Source organism: Microtus oregoni, unplaced genomic scaffold (genome assembly GCF_018167655.1).
Source record: "Microtus oregoni isolate MIOR12 unplaced genomic scaffold, Mior012 000010F_ref0000083, whole genome shotgun sequence".
Taxonomy (NCBI): Eukaryota; Metazoa; Chordata; class Mammalia; order Rodentia; family Cricetidae; genus Microtus; species Microtus oregoni.
The window spans coordinates 22,179,002-22,199,359 of NW_024543069.1; the positions used below are offsets into that span (position 1 = coordinate 22,179,002).

Below are 20,358 nucleotides of genomic sequence, written 5' to 3' on the forward strand. Positions count from 1 at the left end.
GCACTGAATCATGAGGAAGCGCCTCTGGGGGCAGGCAGCTCAGTGACTCAAACAAGACTGAAAATGACAGTAACTCGTCCAAAGCCCGGCAAGTTCCAGGTGATGAGGAAATACAAAAGTCTGTGTGTTTGTGACTTTTTTTTCCCCTTTTATTCTATACACTGGGTTCTCATAAAACCCTAAGGGACGAGGGGAGGGGAAAGCTCCTTGGTTCCTTTTGTCTTCTGTTCCAAAGATCTTTAAAATGCCACATAGCGTACGGATGGGTAGTTTTTCTTTAGAAATGTATTGAAGACTGCTCTTAAGAGCCTTTTTAAAAGGGGAGGGGGATTGTTTATTGATGTTATTTTTGCAAAGCACAACAGCAAACTGTGACTGTTTTAATTTGCTTGTATGCCACAGGGCTGTCTTTATCCAATGAGTTCCACCGTTAGGGTTTACGGGACTAGACTCCCCAGACAGTGGTCTCTATGGGAAGGGCTAGGAAACAGACCAAGATTTCAGCGATGTGGTAGATGCAGAATCCCCACTCACCCAGGGAGGAGATGCTGCCCCTGGTGGTTGGCTGGAGGGCATCTTTTATTAAATTAACTTTCAAATTGCCCACTTTGACTCTGCTTTACAACCAAGTCATACTTAAAGGCTACACAGACTGATGTGGAAGGGGGAGGGGAAGGGATGGGGACGACCAAAGGAAGCAAACACAAAAATGAGTCTTTTTACAATAGGGACTCTGGTTTGTTATTGGTGTTTGGGGGTGCCAGGGATGGAGTTTGGAGGGGGGCACACATACTAGCAGGCACTCTCTGAGCAAACCCACATAAGAAAACGTCTGCTCAGCAAGTGTGGATGCTGTAGGTAGCTTAGCTTATCGTAGCCTTACGGTCTATACTCCAGTCAATGCGTATGAACCTTTAAGATATATCATCTCATTGAAGCTTTAAGATAAAACATCTCATTGACTTTATGACATAAGCAGTATTATTCCCCCACCCCCATTTTACAGATGAGGGAACTGAGTCATAGACAATGAGCAATTTGAAAACCAAAGGCTGAGATCTAAACTGTGCAGTCCACAGCCTACACTGCTGTTCTCATTTCCCTCAGGGCACCGGACTCACACAGGGTACGAGACTCATGGTAAGGAGTTCGATTTATACTCAAAGGATAGTGAGAAACTCTTGAATGATTTTACAGGGAACCAAGGGTCCAAAGTGCATTCTATGAACACTCTCCAGAGCTCCTACTCTGTCAAGACTTGATAAGAGGGGACAATGCTGGACATGAGGCTATCTGTCCCTTACTAGAACGACAAAGCAGGGCCAGCAAGATGGCTCAGCAGGTCAAGGCTTTTGCCACCAAGTCTGTGGACCTGAATTCAATCCACCTTTTCCTTCAATATTTCAGACAGAAGGTCCTACATTTTCTTAATAATTGGAACCATAAATTCAGGGTCTCATTCCAACCAATCAGCACGTGCAGTACACGGTAGAAAACCCTTTCCTGTAGGCAGCTTATTACTGAATATCCAAGTTCCTAAAACATCTTAGGTTTGGAAACAGTTGGCTAACTCACAGCTTCTTCTAAACCGTCTTAGATTCTATTTGCACTAACGAAGAGACTTTTTAAAAATAGGCTTCAACGAATTTTTCTCTTTTCAGCTGGATGCCTAGGGCTTCAGGCAGCAGCTACCATGTGAATATTTTCACCTGTGAAGTTGGTAATGACATTAGACAAATCTCAAAGCAAGACTAATTGAGAGGTAAATGGCTCCTCCTTTTCATTGAGTAAACATTTTGCTATGTTTTTGGCATGACCAGATACCATGTTTAAAGGAGGGGGTAGAACACGTTAGGAAAGTGGAAAGAGGATCCTAGAGGAAGAAAGGTTTAAGAGTGGAAGGATTAGGAGAATCTGCCGGGTGGAAGGATTGGGAGAATCTGCCGGGAGGGATGTGGAGCATTAAGAAAGTGTGGAAAGTCACACGGGGACCTATTTTTATACGCTAATTAAATACAGTCTTAAAAAGTTGAAACGAAAAAAGGCATGGCAGGGGATAATGCTCCTTCTAGAAGCTATAGGTTATTAAAGAAAATTTCTAGGGCTGATACGGGGTCTTCCCCAGGAGCTATCGGTTAAGGAAGTGCTACTGTGGTCAAAACAAACCAGCCTACTGCCATTGACCTTGCTGCCTATGAGAACTTCATGGTAAAGCTCTGTTGCAGAAACCTCACACTATGAATGCTGAATGTAGGTATTGGGTTCCCTGGATCTGGATCTGGCCTGGAAGCTTCCTTACCAGTAGCAGGCTGTGGTGGTTTGGATGTGAATGGCTTCCAGGCTCACGTATTTAACTTTTGGTTCTCAGTGGGTAAACTATTAAGGCCGGATTAAGAGGTGTGGCTTTGTTGGAGGAGGTGTGTCACTGGGGGCGCTCTTTGAGGTTTCAGAAGACTACACCAGGTCCAATCTCCCTCCTCTGCCTCCATCTTGCTAATAATATGTTGGCTTTCAACTCCTGCTTCAATGCCATGCTTTCTATCAGAATGATCATGTATTATGCCTCTGAAACAGTATGCAAGCCCCCGATTAAATGCTTTCTTCTATAAGTTACGCTGGCCGTAGAGTCTCATTACAGCAATAGAAAAGTAACTAGGACATGGCCTTTCATGGTGTCAGAAGGTGCTCTGCAGGCTTCTGGGGAGAAAAGTCATCACTCAGCCTTGACTCCTTGGAGCTACAGTAAGATCAGGCCTGGTAAGGTGTGTAATAGTGGCATGGATATTATGGTAGATAACCAACTACTTGTTAATGGGATGAGAGGCTGTACCACAGGAAGGAACTCTTGCCTGGTACCATGAACCTGGTCAAGAGCTGATGGCCAGGGAAACTGTATGCTGTTGAGGGAATCCAATACTATCTATCATTTTGCTAAACAGACATATGATTGAACTGTATTCTAAGTAGTCATGTTTATATCCATAGATTGGCAATGCTTTCAACCTTCCTAAGAGAAACTTCTTATTATGGCTGGTAACAGTTAATGCAGAGACTTATAACTGGTTAAAATACCAAGCCTCAGGAACATCCTAGAGGAGGAGACAGAAAGAACGGAAGAGATGGAGGACAGGGAGGAGTGCCCAAAAAGGACCCCTTTTGGACATGACATGGATGTGGTACCCGTAAACACATTGTAGCTGCTCTTATTGACACTAGATTATGCCCATCACCATTTCATCATGGGAGATGGAAGGTCTTGTGAGGTCCCAGCCCTCCTGAGGTGATGTAGGATTCTTCTCTGTATTCTGTGAATACCATTGGTTAATAAAGAAACTGGCTTGGCCTGATAGGGTAGAACAGAACTAGGTGAGGAAAACTAACCTGAATGCTGGGAGAAAGAAGGCGGAGTTTAGAGAAGCCATGCGGCCCCTGCCGGAGACAGATGCTGGACGGAACTTTACCCAGTAAGCCACAGCCATGTGGCAATGCGCAGAATAATGGAGATAAGTTAGTATAAGAGATGAGTGAGCCAGAAATACACTAGAGTCATTGGCCAAGCAGTGTTTTGAGTAATATAGTTTCTGTGTGATTATTTTGGGGCTGAGCAGTCGGGAACAAACAAGTGGCTCTCCTTACAACACTGAGAGACTATTGGTTACCTAGGGGGAAGGGTGTCGCTTTCTTCAGTCACATGGATAAGTTTTCCACGCTTCAATAAACAGACTCCCACTCCCACTCCTGCGAGCAGCACTAATTAACCTAACGGGCCACACATACATAGAAAGATACGGAAGCAGGGTGGGGATTGGCTGAGGAGAAGGGTTTTAGCAGAGAGAGGGATGACAGAGAGCAATGGCGTGACAATGACTAACGTTCATCATACACACACATGAAACTGGCAAAGAGTAAAATAAGCCAGCAATGGAAAGTCAGGTGTGATGGTAGAAGCCTACACACTTAGCTGTCATGAAACAGATGCAGGAGAATAGTATTTGAATCAGCCTGGGATACACAGCAAAATCAAGGAAACCCTGGGCATATAAGAAGACCCAGCAGAGGCAAAAGGGCATGAGGGTGTTCAACTAGAAGCACTACACACTGGAGCTTGCACACCTCTAGGAATTTAAATGAGAAATGGGGAGGAGAAAACCCAGCACTTCTACAGAGACAGGGACTCTTCTAAGTGATGAAAATGGCTGAGAAGTACATCCAGGAGACAACCAAGGGTGTCTGTGTGTCTCCAGGAGCAGCAGGACACAGACGGCTGAACAGACACGCACGACTTTAAAACACAAAGGTCTTGTCAAGTAGAATCAGTGGTTAGATGCTTCCCATTCTGTCCCAGTCAGTTCTCTGCACCAGAATCAGAGTGCACACAACCTTTGATCTGTCTTCCCTTTTCTGGAAACACAGACCTAAATGCTGCTATAAAAGGCAGACAGAGAGGGAGGAGAGACGGAGAATAATATAAACCACTGTGGGTGCTCGACAGCGTAAGAGATGTTCAAAGAAACTGCACATCAAACCCTCTCCATACTTACTACCGCCTCAGCTAGAATCCTCCAGCCTTGCCGGCTAGAATAACTAAGCTTCCATGGTCTCTTACGGTTGTGTGCACATTTGAAGATGTTTACGGTGTGGAAGGCAAAGTGCCTGTAGCTCCATTTAACCTGCAGGACTTTTCTCAAAAAAACATCTTTTTAACGAAGTATTTCTATTGATAATTTTGTCTTACTTTTAAACAAGAAGTCAATTAGAAACTTTTATCAGCATCTCACCAGAGTACAAAAAATCTATTATTAAAAAACTAGAAAAATGTTTTAGTAATGAGAATATATTACTTATAATTTCATGATTTACAATGGAAAAAGTTAAATTGTTACTGTTACTTTAGCAGGACCTTGCTAAGTAGCTCAGGCTGGTCTGGAATGTGAGCTTCGTGTTTTCAGCCTGTTGAGGGCTAAGATTATAGCATGAGCTACTAGGCAGCTTTATATAGATTTTTTTTCTAAGTAAAACTAAATGTCCAAGTGATAGCTTCAACAGTTATTGTTCCGTTTTCCCTTCAGACTGCATATATACATTTCAAGCTGCTCACTATGACAAAAAGTTCTAGTTTGTCCTTTCCTTCCCTTTATGGTTTAATTGCTACATGGGCACAAGTGGAATTCATTTCCCTGTTGTCTTCCGAACTGAAAATCCCTTAGCTCTGGAACGGAAAAGGCCAGCATTGGTGAAGGAAGTGGAGGCAACCGCATGTCTATCTGGGGGCCCCCAGGGTGGGGTGTCCAAGTGAGGCTCTAGCTGCCTTAGACTGCCCCTGACTTCATGGCACAGAGGACCCAATAACTGCCCAGAACCTCCTTCTGAGCCCTGCGTCCATGGCTTGCCACATTATCAGGGTAAAGTAGGGAAGAAGAATGAGAAAGCACGTTGACTCAGGAAAAGCAAAGATGGAGCTGCAATAGGTTTAGAATCAGAACTTAGGTTGGAATTGGAATTTAGAATTAGAATTTAAGTTAGAATTAGGATTTAGGTTGGAATTGGAATTTACAATTAGAATTAGAATTTAGGTTAGAATTAAGGTTTAGGCTGAAATTGGAATTTAGCATTAGAATTTAGGTTAGAATTGGGATTTAGGTGGAAATTGGAATTTAGAATTAGAATTTAGGTTAGACCGAGAATTAGAATTTCCCAATTCTAACTTCATAGGTGAGATCAAGCTTTGATGACTGCAGAGAGACCATCTACTGGGAAGGCGGGATCACCAGGAGCAGCCAGCGGTGAGAGGAAAAGAGACACAGCCTGCCAGTTCATTCTAAAGCACACATTTAAGCGACTATACCAGGGTACCTCCACAGTTCCCAGTGTTTCTCAGTGCATTCATGCAGTCAGCATTCACCAGAAGGTATCACAGACCCAATATGTTGGAAGATGCAAGTTTTGAGTTTCTAACAGTTGATCCAAAACTGTGGTTTAGAGAGTGGCTTAGGTACCACAAGCATCAGGTGTCAGCATGGCTGAGGGCAAGAAGCCCTTTTGCGCCTCCAACTGAGGCAGCATATTCTTCCACCTCAGCCTGGGAGCCAGACTGGGGCAAGCTAATCATGAAATCACGGAGAAGGTTCCCAGGCAAGCTCCCAAGGCCGTGTGCTCTTGCCTGCTTGAACAGTTGCATCCTTGCTGTGGAACTACTTACTATGTGGCTTCCAGAATGGCTCACCTCTGTGTTCCCCTCCACCTCCAGCTTCCTGCACCTTAGGCTATTTCTTCCCTCTCACAGTTTTCTAGATTCCTCTGATCTACTCTCAGAATGGCAGATGTTCCCGAGGGTTCCATTTTCATCTTTGCAAATCTCTGTATGGCCCAGGCAGAAGATTCTTACATTTCTATTGTTTAAGTAATCGCTACACTGTCAGCTCAAATCTCCTTCCTCAGACCATCACTCCTGCTTCCTGACATCTCCAGAGCATCACCCGTTCTCTTGTCTACAGTGGAACTCTACCCCTGCCTCCCGGACAAACGGAATCTGAGTTGTTCTCACCCTCACATCTGGATAAATCCACTGGTTCACGGCTCCTTTGAAGTTTCCATTTCTAACAAGGTTTCAGGTCTCTTCTGCTAATTTTGTCCCAGAGTGGTCACAGAAGCCTCCAGAGCCAAGACGGTGTTTTGTTGTTGAACTCAGCCGTGGTCTTTGACAGCCCTTCTAAAGTCCTCTTTCATCTCTTAAGACCTACAACAGGCAACACGCCCCACGGCCTGTGCACTCTGACATTCAACTATGCTATGTTTTGCAGACCTTCCCAGAATTCCATTGGGTGGTTTCGTTTTCCAGAGAGTCTCATGGGGTAGACCAGGATAGCTACAAACTCATATTCTTCCAGCCTCTTGAGTGCTGGGATGTCAGACATATGCTACCTTGCTCAGCTCCTGATTGGGCTGACAACTGTTCCTTAGACTTCCGTGGCTTTGTGCCGTCATTTATTCCGGAGAAAATCTCCTCCTGGCCCTTCGGATCCTAGCAAGATTCTTCCAGTGCCAATTTATAAATCCTAGACTCCTGGTACTCTGAATGAGTTAACGATGCTTACCCTCTCTGTCCTCTGGGCCATCAGTACATGACACTTAGTATGCTGTAACAGTAAGCACCTCCCCCCCAACACTAGAATACAAATGAGTTTTTCAGCAAGAACTGTAATTTAATTGTTGTTGTCTCCTTGGGGCCTAAGGCATGCTGAAACGTGGCAGACACTCAGAAGTGTCTAATTAACCTGGCATTAACAGGGAGGATTATACAAGGCAGTTGGTACGCTATCCCCAAGTAAACATTAAGTCACGGTACTGGTTCAGAGCTATGAAGACTATCCTTAGGGACCGCATTGGGGGTGAAGGCTGAATGGGTGAGAAGAGAGTAGTATGGGAATAGATTTTAAATACATGAAAACGTGGAAACACATGGGATGAACCATTAGGTTCTTCGTGAATTTTATCCCCAATAATTCTGTTGGAGCTTCAAAGCAGAAGTGCTCCTTCATACAAAGCAGACAGCCTAAAAGAAAGGGGAGAGCTAAGATTAATAGCTAGCGGTCTGCCTTTGAAGGCATCTGATAGAAATCAAAAGAACTTGCCAAATTAGTCTAGAGAGCTGATTAAAATTCTCGACACTTCTTCAGCTTTGAATCTGGTCTTTTCTGCATATGTTGCATAAAATATCTTATATATCCATAAAACATGTAAAATTTAAATAGCATAAATAAAAAGACCAGGATTTCTGGAGTCACTTATAAGTAAGTTTTATGCCTGGGGCATATGGATTAGGGCTTCAGTCAGAGGAGCCATTCATGGCGAAGGCTTTTCCCTTCCGACGGCGTTTCCTCTCTAGCATGCAAACTGACCTTCACAGAAAATGTCTGCTCATTACTGAACACTTGTGGCCAGGAGTGTTTCTATACAACAGAGGCAAGTCAGCTGTCCCTCAAGATCCTGGGGAGGCTTGGTTGGTTCTACCTATGAATACCCCAATCTATAGGTGCTCAAGTCTCATACACACTGGCCTGGTATCTGCATATGAGCTATGCATAGCTATGCATGTAGATCATCTCTACATTACTTACAATACCCAACGAGGCATAAGCAGGATATAAACAGTGGTTTTATCATATTACTTAGGTAATGACGACCCCAAAATAAACTGCCTATTCTGTACAGAAGCAATTTCTTTCCTGGGTATTTTTGACCCATGGTTGGTTGAACGGGACAATGGCGAAGCTGCAGACACAGGGAGCAGCTATCCTTTAGACTACATGCTTCTGAAGTGGGGGTGGTGCATTCACTCATGCTTGACCCGAGGGTTGCAAGACACCCTCAGTTATGTTTGCCATGATAATCTATGAAGACAGAGATTCAAAGCAGAATGTGTAACCAGACAAGAAGTATCTATGTTTCTTCCATAGAATAAAAGCTCGAAAACAAATCTCCTACCCCAGCACCAATGTTCTTGGAAAAGATCCAAGGTAAGGTCTACATCCCAGTGCAGTTTCAAGTTACGCAACTCTGCATTTCTCATAAGTTCCACATTATGAAACAATATGAAGGCAAACTCAACCCTATTGTTCCTTATTTAAATCGAATCAGTTCATATGATAGTCTTTCTTTGTGTGTGTGTGTGTGTGTGTGTGTGTGTGTGTGATGTTAGGTACCCTCCTCTCACTGAATCTGAAGCTAGGTTGTTTCAACAAGGCTGGTTGCCCACCTGGCTTGGGAGATCTGCTCATATTTGTCCCCCAGTGCTAGGGTCACAGGCATATGTCGGCATGCCTGTATTTTTTATGTGGGTCATAGGGATTTGAAGTTAGGCCCTTAGGTTTGTCGCCAGACAGTGGACAAGCTAAACTTTCCCAGGGAGTTTGAAATGCAGCAGGTGCGGGGTCATGCTGTTACCTCCATGCGTCTAACTAGGCTATCCAATGGCAAAAAGGCTGTGCACACTTTAAGTCATCCGGAATCATGCAGAATCATTCTATCATCTCCATGTGTCTAACTAGGCTATCCAACGGCAAAAAGGCTGAGTACACTTTGAGTCATCCAGAGGTCTGCTATGGTGGTGAGGACTAAGAACAGTAATGGCAGCTTGTCTACAAGAAAGATGAAGACAGGAATCCATCCCTGTGATGTCAAGAGAGAAAGAGCAGCAAGCCGTGCCTTTCCTCCTCAGTTACCCAGAGTCGAATGAGTTCTCTGTTTAATTCCTTTCACCCACCAGCATCCAGTGGTACTTAAACTTATGTAGACATCAGAATAACCTGGGGGGTTCTGGAAATTCCAGTTACTTGGCCCCATTCCAGAGCTTCTGAGTCAGGGGGTCTAAAATGATGCTCAAGGCTCTATATGGCGGACATATTCTCAGTGGTGGTAATAAGAACCACAGCCTCCACTGTTGCTTGAGATGCAACCATGGACTCTTTGATTGAAACACCCTGAAAGACTTCAAAAGCACAGGTTCATATCCTTAGCCCCTGAGGGAATGGAAATCACCCTGCCAAACTTTACCTCTTCCCAAGCAATGCTCATGAGCTCAAAACTTCAAGCATTGTGCTTTAGAAAAGTCTTATTTAGGGTCTATCCTACCTCCATGAACTATGGCAAGCAAGGAGCTCTCTGCCTAGGCCCACACTCAGCAAGAAGAAGCTGTGAGCTGACAAGGGCCAGTCATGTTCTTCCCAGTCCCTAGTCCTGACTGGTTATGCTGAAGGCCACAGCAGGAGAGCAAAGAGTCTTACAGGACTGCCAGTCTCAGAGAACCAGCCCATTAATGTCATCTTTTAGGCAGCCAAGTCTGGTCTTTTTTGCAACTAGCTCCCTTTGGACTAGCCTGGAGCCAGAAAAGGCCTCCCATTGGTGCAAAGGTCTTGCGAGCTATTTTAAAGAGCTCTGTCATGAAACCAGCCATGTTGTTGAACTCCATTGATAATTTCTATCACAGCTTATATCCCTTCAATCACAATGAAACAGACTTTATACTTGAGACCAAAAGTCAACACCTTCTAACTGACTGGCGTCTATCTTGAGACCAGAGGAAGTGGGAAGTAAAAATGAATGAAATTCATATATAAGTGTATAAAACCGTAAACAATAATAAGAAGTTATAACGGCAAACAGCATACATAAAGCAACCTAAATGCATGCACACTAATTAATTAAAGCGATCAAAGGAGATGATGACAGGGCTGAGATGTTCCTTATCCCAGGAAACAGCCACTTCCAACACCCACATCGAGCCCATTCTAAGACTGACCCAGCCAGGGTCACTACAGTGCCAGGTCTTCCCCAGTCCCAATCTCATTGCTTTGAGCCCCAGAGCCATAGAAGGAAACCCAGGCCAATGTCACAAACATGAGAACTAGGTTCAGCAAAGACAAACTGGAAACCCTCCATAAGCCAGCTCCAAGTAGAACCAACGCCCCAGTGGAAATTTCTAGACCCTGAGCGAGGAGCCAGGTAGAATCTGTAGCAGCTGGTGAGCTGCTTCTATTTGGAGCAAATCTGTATCTCCTGAGTCTCTATAACTGTGTTTTTCTAAGTTTGAGGTTTTTTTCTTACAGCCAACATGCTAGACTTGGGCAAATCTGTTCATCCGCTCGAAGATGTTCTAAAATTATAAAGCAGAATTGACGCCTGCTTGAGAACCTCACACTCTCGCTCCACATCCCCCCAGCTGCGTCAGAGGCCCAGCAGTGGCTTGGGAGGCTTGTAGTGCCTTTACCTGAGCTGGTGGAGGCCGGAGACTTGCTTCGCCTGGAAGGTCCTGGGCTCTTGGTTGTGCCTCTGCGGGACGACGATGCTATTTTGGTGTATGAAGTGGATTTCACCACGCGACATTCTGGGGAAAGAATGAGAAGACACGTGAGGTTTGGGAAACAGCCACGTCGGGGACACTCCAAGCCTCCAAATAACTTACCTAACTTACAATAGTACTATGAATAACTTTGAATAGTCTGATAAAGGGGTGCTTTTATTGGGACTCTCTCCATGGATCTTTTCAGTTATTGGTGGTTTTGTAAATTTACCTACCATGAGTTCTTTCTTCCAAGAAAACCGTTAGAAGGAAAGATCACTTTTACAAAGCAAGAAGTGTGATGGAAGATTCCGCCCACTTGCCAGGCCCAGTGTTGTTTCTGGGGTCCTTACTGGGGTAATTGTGTACCTAGGATGTGTGAGAACTCTATGTGGGTAACCATGGAAACCGGGTGTCATCGTCCTGCTTACAAGGAAACGATGACCTTCAGCACATCACCGAGGGAACCTGCTGCAGAGCTTGCTTTGTGTCTACAATTTGTCCAACCGTGGGGATAAAAAACAATCTCTTCTATTTTTAAGTTTTCAGTTTTCATGCTCATTAAATTCAGTGCTACGTATTGGAAATAATGAAGAATTTCCTATTTTTCTCTCAGTGAACTGTCTGGATTAATTATGACATGCAAATATGCACTATCTTGCTCTAAAAAAAATGCACCCTTGTTAATTAAAGCCCGTGTTTTTGAAATGATAATCAATTAGATAGAAAGATGTAAAATATATTAAGAATACCTGATAACTCGTGATCAAATGACGCCTTAGTTTTGAAAGTGCTAGAATATTTTTCTACTCATTTGTATTTTTTAATTAACAATGGAGTTAATCTACATATTGGCCTGTAGCCAGCCCTTTTCTCACTTCAATAATGGTTAATTTTTTTTGTCACCTTGACACAACCTAGAATCATCTGGGAAGAGCAAACTTCAGAAAATGCCTCTGCTGCTTGTCCTGAGGGCAAGTCTATGGTACATCTTCTTGAGGGATGATTGACGTGGGAAGGTGTCGCCCACTGTGGACAGCGCCACCTCTGGTCTTAAGTGGTATAAAAAAGCAAGCTGGGCAAGCCACCAGCAGCAAACCAGTAAACAGCACTCCTCTATGATCTCAGCTTCAGTTCCTACCTCCAGGTCCCTGGCCTCCTTGAGCTCCTGCCTTGGCCTCCCTCAATGATGGGATGAATGGGATGAATAAACCTTTTCTTCTCCAAGCTGCAGTTGGTCTTGGCCTTTATCACAGTTACAGAAAGCAAGCTAATTCGTGGGCATTTTTAGCTTGGCATTTGTAGCTGTCAAGCATCTTACTATATAGAATATTCTAACTCACTTAAGCATTTAAACTTTAAATTAAACTGCTTTCAGCATTTTGTTACTGTAATACCTTAGTAGCACCCTAGTAAATGAGCATTTAGTGAGCCAATCATTGACTTCATAAATATTTTGTCCTTGAAATTCAACTTTTAGTAACTAGAAGAATACATCGGAAGGGCTCAAAAATATTTGCTGAGTGAGTGAATTTGATGGATTGTAAGGTAAGTAACCTCTCTTAAATGTCTTCTTAAAAGACTGCTCTTATGTGTTTGTGTATGTGTATCTGCTTGCCAGTATGTGCACCACATGCCTACAGTACCCGTGGAGGCCAGAAGAGGTAACTGGATCTCATGGATCTGGAGTTACCAGGGGTTGTGATCTGTCATGTGGGTGCTGGGAACTCGATTCTGAACTGCTGAGCCATCTCCCCAGTTCCTGTAAGTTCTTAGAAGCTCTGGTCCTCAGCTGTCTCACACAAACCATGCTTTTCTTAGCCATGGTCGCTTTCCTGACCTCTTCTGGTGGTTGTGCATCCCCTTACAATCCCCTGTAGGAAAATTTCTGAACAAAATTAAGCTATCATTGCTGAAAACCTGAAGTGGTTTTATTGCTGGTAATGCTGCAGATTTTGTTTTGCCCACATACCCATCATTTGTGCTTCTTCTTTTGCAATGACTTATCAATGGCCTCTGCTTTCCTGAGATTGAGAGACTCTCTTTTTAGCTTGCATGAATACATGTTATACATCAAAATTTTATTCTTTAGCTTATTATGAATAAAATGATGTTAGTAACATTTCTCTTTGCTGCCAGCTGTTGAAATATGTTAACCTTTCAAATGTTTTCAAGAGTAGTAGTTAAAAATTGAAGAATGGGTCTGGGGGATGCCTAGTAGTCTCAAGATTCTGGGTTTAATCTTTAGGAGCACATGTCTACCCACACATACACACATACACATTTCTAACCTGTTCATTTTTATTATACCTTTTTAAGTTAAGAATTCACAATTCCAAATTCTGTGGTCTGGATTCACAACCACTGATGGCCAGCTTCATGTTGAAATTATACTTCCCTATGCATGAAATTCATCATTTTTTTAAGTTCAAAATACGTTTCTTTATCTGATCTACTTTGAGCAAGGTGGTTGCCATTGCCTAGTAAAAAAGAAACAGGTGTGCATAAGAAACATCAGTGCCACGAGACTAAAAACAATAGCTAGGACACAGAGAAGAGCCTCGTACACCGAACGGAGGCAAAGAGAAGAGAAAAGATTTAGTAAGAAGGAAGAAGGAAGAAGAGAAGGGAAAAGAGGAGGGAGGAAGCAGCAAGGAGGAAGAGGAGAAGAAGGAAGAACCCTGCTTTGAGGTATGAGTATGTGTGGTCTCTTCTGAATTTTCTTCATAGTAAAAAAGAACAGAGAAAGGAATCAAGGTTATGACCTATTCAGTGTCAGTCCAATCTCTCCCAGTGGTTACTTTGTGGGCACTGCTCTGGCCCACCCAGGGAGCCTCGGCTCACAATAGGAATTGTTTCCTAAAAGAAGATTCAAAACAAAACAAAACAAAACAAACTTCTCCTAGGGGCCTATCAACACAAAGTCAAAGGAACAACCAAGAAGCAAGTGCAACGCTGAAGACATAACCAGAAACAGTGGGCTCATCCACACGATGCGGGAATGCAAAGGCTTAGTGTGCGTCCTAGGAGGCTGTAATTCACAAAGCTCTGCTTTGGAGCCGGAGAAGAAAACCTCAGATTAGCCGAGGACTCTGTCCTCACCACTAACAATATATTCTGGAGTTCGTCCTAGATTTTGGGCATCTGCCCCGTCTTCTGGCAGCATGTTAACAACTGAACTGAATCAGCACAGTGCGGCTGGTCCACGGGCATGCCTCCAGGTACATTTTTATCAAGTGCCCACTGTGTGCCAGGCACTGAGGCTGCAGGCAGGGTGCTGAACAACACGAAATTGGAGCTTGCGGCTCCAAATGGTAGTGATGCTTTTTTTGTTGTTTTATTTTTGCTAATTTTGTTTCATAAGGCACAGCGTTTGAAAACTCTTAGTTATCCCAACAAATCGCTGTTAAATAACTATGGCTCCTTCTGATTTTAAATCAGAGCCAAGGCTGTAACGAGGGCAGGATGACTGGGGCTTTTTTGTTTAAGGTCATGGGTGTCTGGAGGTCACATAAATTTAAAATAATTATTTGGAAAGCTCTGTTAGTTAGCCGGAGTGAGTGGGCAGACCACAGAGTTACCAGATGGCATGGGCTGTTAATACTAGCCGCCTTTGAGCTTTAGCTACGAATTCAAATGATGGTTCTAGGATTATCCCTCATGCTTGCCACAGGGGCCAGAGCTGTTGGCTGTAACTCCAGCTCCCAGCACAACAGAACTGACCCTGTCACACTAAGTTGGGATTCTTCCAGGTACCAGCAATACATCAGATTGTTGACTCAGACAGCTCGGTCTGATCGGAGCAAATAGAGGAATTTCAGTATGTTTTAAACAATCCATGCCGTACTGTTAATCAATGAGAAATATTCATGTATTACTCTGCTTCTCTCCATTATCTGTTGAGTGCTAACTAGCATGTGGATTAGGAGAGAACACGGAAAAACTGCTCAGCAAATAAGACCTGGTGTATGTTTGTCCTGTGAGAACTAGTGTGAGCTCCCAGTAATCGTCTAAATCCCCTGCACACACTTTCCACGTGAGAAAAGCCAACCCTCTAGGAGCTAAGGGATGCACATCAGAGCACAAGCCACAAGGGGGGTTGTTTTCTTATCTCCATTTCCATGTGATTGACATTGGGACTTAATCTGCTTCTCCGTTTGTGACAAAATCCTGTGACAAAATCTGTATCAGTGACCAAGGCCAGGAGAAGATGAGTGAGTGAGTGAGTATGGTTCACGGAAAGGGGGGCAAGAGACTAGTTAGAAACTCAAGATGAGGCCGGGCGGTGGTGGCACACGCCTCTAATCCCAGCACTCGGGAGGCAGAGGCAGATGGATCTCTGTGAGTTCGAGGCCAGCCTGGTCTACAAGAGCTAGTTAGTTCCAGGACAGGCTCCAAATCTACAGAGAAACTCTGCCTTGGAAACAAAACACAGAAAACAACCACAAGATACTAAACCCAACTTTCTACCAAACTGTCCACTGCGTCATAAAAGAGAAATAACGAACTGACTTCGAGACATACAACTATATGGAAGTATTAATGTGAGGACCGAGAAGCCTGAAAATCTCAAATCTCATGCCCCTTGCCCCCAGGGTAGAACTGAGGCTCCCTGAGTCCTGTTGGGGATTACTCTAATTCTGAAGGCCTGGGGTGGATAACAAAAAGAGAAAAGGAACAAATTACTTGAGTGACTTTCTGTTGTCGCTGCTCTCTCTCTCCAGGGTCAGAATAAACTCAGTTAAAAAATGCTGTGGGGTTAAGATGTGTAGGGGTGTGTGTGTGTGGGGGGGGGTGACAGAGAGAGTCCTCCAGCAGCTTTTCAGGTAAAAGTTTAAGTTTTCAGCTATTTTTTTCCATTGGGATTACATTTTATAATGGTAAGAAATGTCATGAAGAAAAACAAATGATGAATGCCCTCAGAGAGAATGTCAGAGTCCTTGTCAGTCTAAAACCACCATTTTAAACACGAGGAACAAGCTGACCTAAGCAGTCAGCAAAGACAATGCCTTTTTGTTCACATAAAAGACATTGTCACTGTCTCCAGCTAGGAAGAAATTGGTACCGCAAATATGGGGTCATCTACCCTTCAGCAATCACATCTTTTATTATGATTGGATTACATGCTTGGACTTTCCAGAGCAGGTCTGTAAGAGGCTGCATGTCCTGTGTGGAGATGCTGGACAATTCAGGTATTCCTCAAACACATGGAAAGATGATTGCAAAGCACATAAGAAATGGCCAGAGTTGCTTGCTATCGAAGATCATAGCCTACCAAGTGAGCACTTGTCTTTTGGTATGTGTGGGGTTTGTTTCAAAGTCCATGGATACTGGGCTGCTGTATGAAACGGTGTCATATTTAACATCACCTATACATAGCCTTCTGTGCACAGTTTAAATCAGCTCTAGGCTAATAAACTACAGTGGCAATGCAAACTGTGGTTATACGGCATTATTTAAACAAGGATGGAGAAACAGGCCTGCCCATGTGGACACTGGAAATGTCCCCACAGGCCCAGATGTTTGAAGAGTTGGTTCCCAGTTGGTGTGCCCTTTGAGCTTTAGGAGGTGTGGTCTTTCTAGAGGAAGTACAACACTGGGGGCAGGCTTTGAGCGAGTATAACCTTGCCTCACTTCCATTCTGCTCTCTCTGCTTCCTGCTTGTGCTTGGAGCTGTGAGCTCTCAGCCTCCCACTCCTTCCTCCTTGCCTGGGCTTGCTACCATTCCTCCCTGCCACGATGAACTCTTTTTCCCTCTGGACTCATAAGTCTCAGAAGCTCTTTCTTGTAAAAGTTGCCTTGGCCATATTTTATCACAGCAACAGAGAAAGTAACTAATCCAGCCCATGTTATGGCTTGGAGTCACAGTGTTTCCAATGGCTCATATCCCGAATGTTTGTCTCCTATTGGTGGTGGACCGTGAGGGCATTCACTCCATCAATGAGTTCAGCCGTTCATGAGCTCATACTGGATGGATCAGGAGATGGGTTCTGCAGAAGAATGAGGTCCCTGTGGAAATGGCTTTGCTGGGTAGATCTTGTTTTGGATTCTTTGCTCACTTTCCTTCCTGCATGCCATGAAATGAACCGTCAATTTTCTTCTGCCTCATCTTCATCGCGCGGTGGTGGTGGTGGGGAGGGGGCTCTGCTTCACCTCAGGCCTCAGAGAGATGATGTCAAGTAATCTATGACTGACGACAATGAGGCAAAATGAATGATTACTCTTTTCAATGGTTCCTCTGAAGCGCTCATCCTGGGGATGGCAGACTAATGCGGTACAGACGAATTTCTATTCTCTGCTACTGGAGATTAAACCAAGGGCTGCAAGCATGCCGGGCAAGGGTTCTGCCTTTATGCTCCACCCCGTCACAGATGAAACTTTAAGTAAATTGTCTACCCATGGTTTTCTTGGGGGAGCCCACATATGTGGAAGGCCGATTGTACAGTTATGGACGGTGCTCCCAAAAGCCGTTGTGCAGAAGGCTTGGTTCCCAGTGTGATGTTACTGGATGATGGTGGCACCATCGGGAGGTAGGGCTGGAGAGGGGCTTTAGGTCACTGGGGACATACCATTAAAGGGTGTTGTGGGACAATACTTCCGTCCTCTTTCTGCTTGCTGGCCTGAGACTTAAGAAGTTTGTTTGGCCACATCCTCCTACGATATGCCACTCTTTTCAGGGGCCCAGAGCAAGGGCCTTGCCCAGGTTTCCCTTGAGACCCCCCGAGCTGTAAAGCCAAACAATATTTTCTAAGTTATCGTCTCAGAATTTACAGATACAAAGAGTTGACTAATATATACAGAAAACACATTGACTGCGTGGAATGTGGGGACTACACCCATAGGTGGGGCATGAGGGCTCCCCTGCTCTGGAAATGTTTCTCCCTAACTCTTTGGGGTGGAACTCACCATCCTCCATGGGGCCTACGAGTTCTGTACAGACACTCACTTTGCAGATGTTCTGAGGATTTGAGTAGACGGTAGTGTAAGGGTCTCTCATTTCAGCCAGGCCACGCAAGAACGGGGCAGACTGAGAGAGCCAGCACAGACGGTGAGGAGAGAGGGGTGGAACATAGTCTCTGGCACTGTTCCCGATGGCACGAGCATCTCCACCTAGGCAGATCCTCCCTGCACTCGGGCACAGTTGGTAGGTGGGCGGAAGTGCCACCGAAGGTGCTGGGGGACAGAAATGGTTCCAGAATTGCCGCACGCTGTCAACAGCTCACCTGAGAGAACACAGCATCAGTGCAGGAGACTGCATGCACCTGCTGCAGAATCTTGACCAAAGCACAGGGGAACACCCCTGGTTGTCTAGACAACCCTGGTGGGAGGCTGCACGCTGGGTAGCGAACACTCTTTAAATATAGAAAGAGTTTATTACCCTCGGTCTCTTTTTAACACCAGCCGGAATAAGCATTCCTGGGCAGAGGCCTCTCCATCCATCTCCTCTGCATTTAGTCGCTCAGAGCTGTGGCGATGATTTGATTTCACAGAACCCATGACAAGCAGTGGCTGTTGTGTGCCCTACCCTGACGACAAAAGCAAGCTCCCTCTTAATTTGGCAAAGGAACAGAGACTCCAACTGGAATAATATTTGTCCCTGTTGCTATATATGCAAAAGAGTCAGGAAGTACATTTGGTTCTAGCAGGCTTTGTTTCAAAAATGGCATAACTCTTCACACACACACACACACACACACACACACACACACAGAGAGAGAGAGAGAGAGAGAGAGAGAGAGAGAGAGAGAGAGAGCGAGCTGCTACCTCTCTAAAAAGTTGCCCTGAGATGTTGGTGTTCTCTGAGTTGGAGGAAGCCTCTAAGAATACCAAGGTCATCAGTTGACCCTTGGTTTCAGGAACATTCTCTTCGCAGACAGCTGGAGATGGTTGTCCAGCTTCTCAAAACTCTTCAGAGGCCTAAACGTTTCGCCAAATTCTGCCTGATGGATTTGGAAGCCTGGCCACCCTCAATTAATCTTCAGCTTGCCTATGTGGGGGAGCCAAACAGAGCGTGGCTGGGAACAATTGTGACTGAGCTTACTCCTTATGGTAATAAAATGATTCCCATACTCCACAGCAGCTTTGAAGGCAAAGGAACGCTCCTTGCAGACAGGGGTTCTGTGCATCTTCCTAGCCAAACCCTCCAGGGTGAGGCCCCTGTTTGTGTCTCTGCCCCACCAGGCTTCTGAATCCACACTGACAGCGCGAGGAGACTCCATCTCGACTGCCTGTGGATCTGAGCAAACGCTGCTGCCCTGTGCTCCGCTCCGTATGCCGCTTGTCTAAGGCAAATGCACCAAGACTGGGACATCCTAATATTTAAACATTTAAAAAAATATGTCAGGAGCGAACTGAATTGGAGGCAAAGGCATGAATTTGGTGGTTTCGCAGGAGAGTAGAAAAGATCCAGCAACTGAGATCTTAAAAGCGTCTTCTAAAAATACAGACACGTGTGGCTGGCTTGAAGCAGCACCTCCGATGCCGCTGCGGTTTTCAGAACACCAGCTAAGCGCTCCAGTCGGGGCCCACGTGCTGGCACACCTCGTGACTCTAAGGGCCCTGGGGAGAGCCGACACATTACATAACATCCAGGAGAAGCTCCATGCAGAGGCATTTTCTGTATTAACGTGGAGACTCCTCAGATCTTCTGTTTCGGTCGCAACAGTGAATCTCTTTTCCAAATACTTCCATGATTCCCTCCCAGTCAACTGAAGAAGATAACTGTTCACCTCTAACAGCCCAGAGCTGACCTCGGGTTCCTACCCTTATCTCTATCTCTTCAAGCTCCTCCCATTTGTACAGTGCCTCTAGGGGAAAAGAGAGAAAGGAAGGAGATGGCAAGTCCTCAGGCTGATAGCTCCACCCATGGCCTCTACCCACTGGATACTCACTTCCTAGTTGAAATGACAATAATTACCTTCACACCCTGCCCAACAGCCTGGGATGGGGCCTGTTCCCTCTGGTTGGGAACCATTACCATCTGTCTTCATTAGGTACTTTTCCTGGGGCAGCCCTAAGTTAGTTCTTCCTTGAGGGAAATAATGAAATCATTACCCATCACCTGCCTGGATCCCCCAACAATGCATTTTTTAAATTCTTTCTGCAGCCTTAGCAGCATGAATTGGTTCGAAGGTAAATTCTTGCAGCGCTCTGGTTCTACTGGACAGGCGCGGTTGCTCTAGTGGTTTTTCACTGGGAATTTGGAGGTGAAGGAGGCATAGAGACACAGGGGAGAGAAGCTTAACTTCTGCCATGCAGAGGGTAAACCTGAGTTTTGCAGAAGGGATTGGAGCACAGCCCAGGATCAACCAGACTTCAAGCAAGACATCTTCCTTCCGGACTACATGTGTTATCTGCAACCATCCTTTTAGGAAGGAGCCCCATGCAGAGAACCTGAGCTGATTCCATGCAGGAGAATTTTCTCCCTACCCAGAGGGATGTGGGAGTTTGTTAGTTTAGTCATTAAATCTGACAATATAGGGCACCTGTTGGCTGCAACGAAGCCAGGATCTCATCTTTCT

General features: G+C 44.9%; 1 protein-coding gene across 6 annotated transcripts in view; it reads right to left on the reverse strand.

The window, feature by feature from the left end:
* Positions 1-20,358, reverse strand: part of Dclk1 (doublecortin like kinase 1) — a 293,883-nt gene that overhangs the window by 82,998 nt on the left and 190,527 nt on the right. For all 6 annotated transcript variants that reach the window (XM_041659043.1, XM_041659045.1, XM_041659042.1 and 3 more), the window contains exon 5: positions 10,766-10,882. In XM_041659043.1, the coding sequence (XP_041514977.1) occupies positions 10,766-10,882 (117 nt within the window). The remainder of the gene's footprint in view (positions 1-10,765; positions 10,883-20,358) is intronic.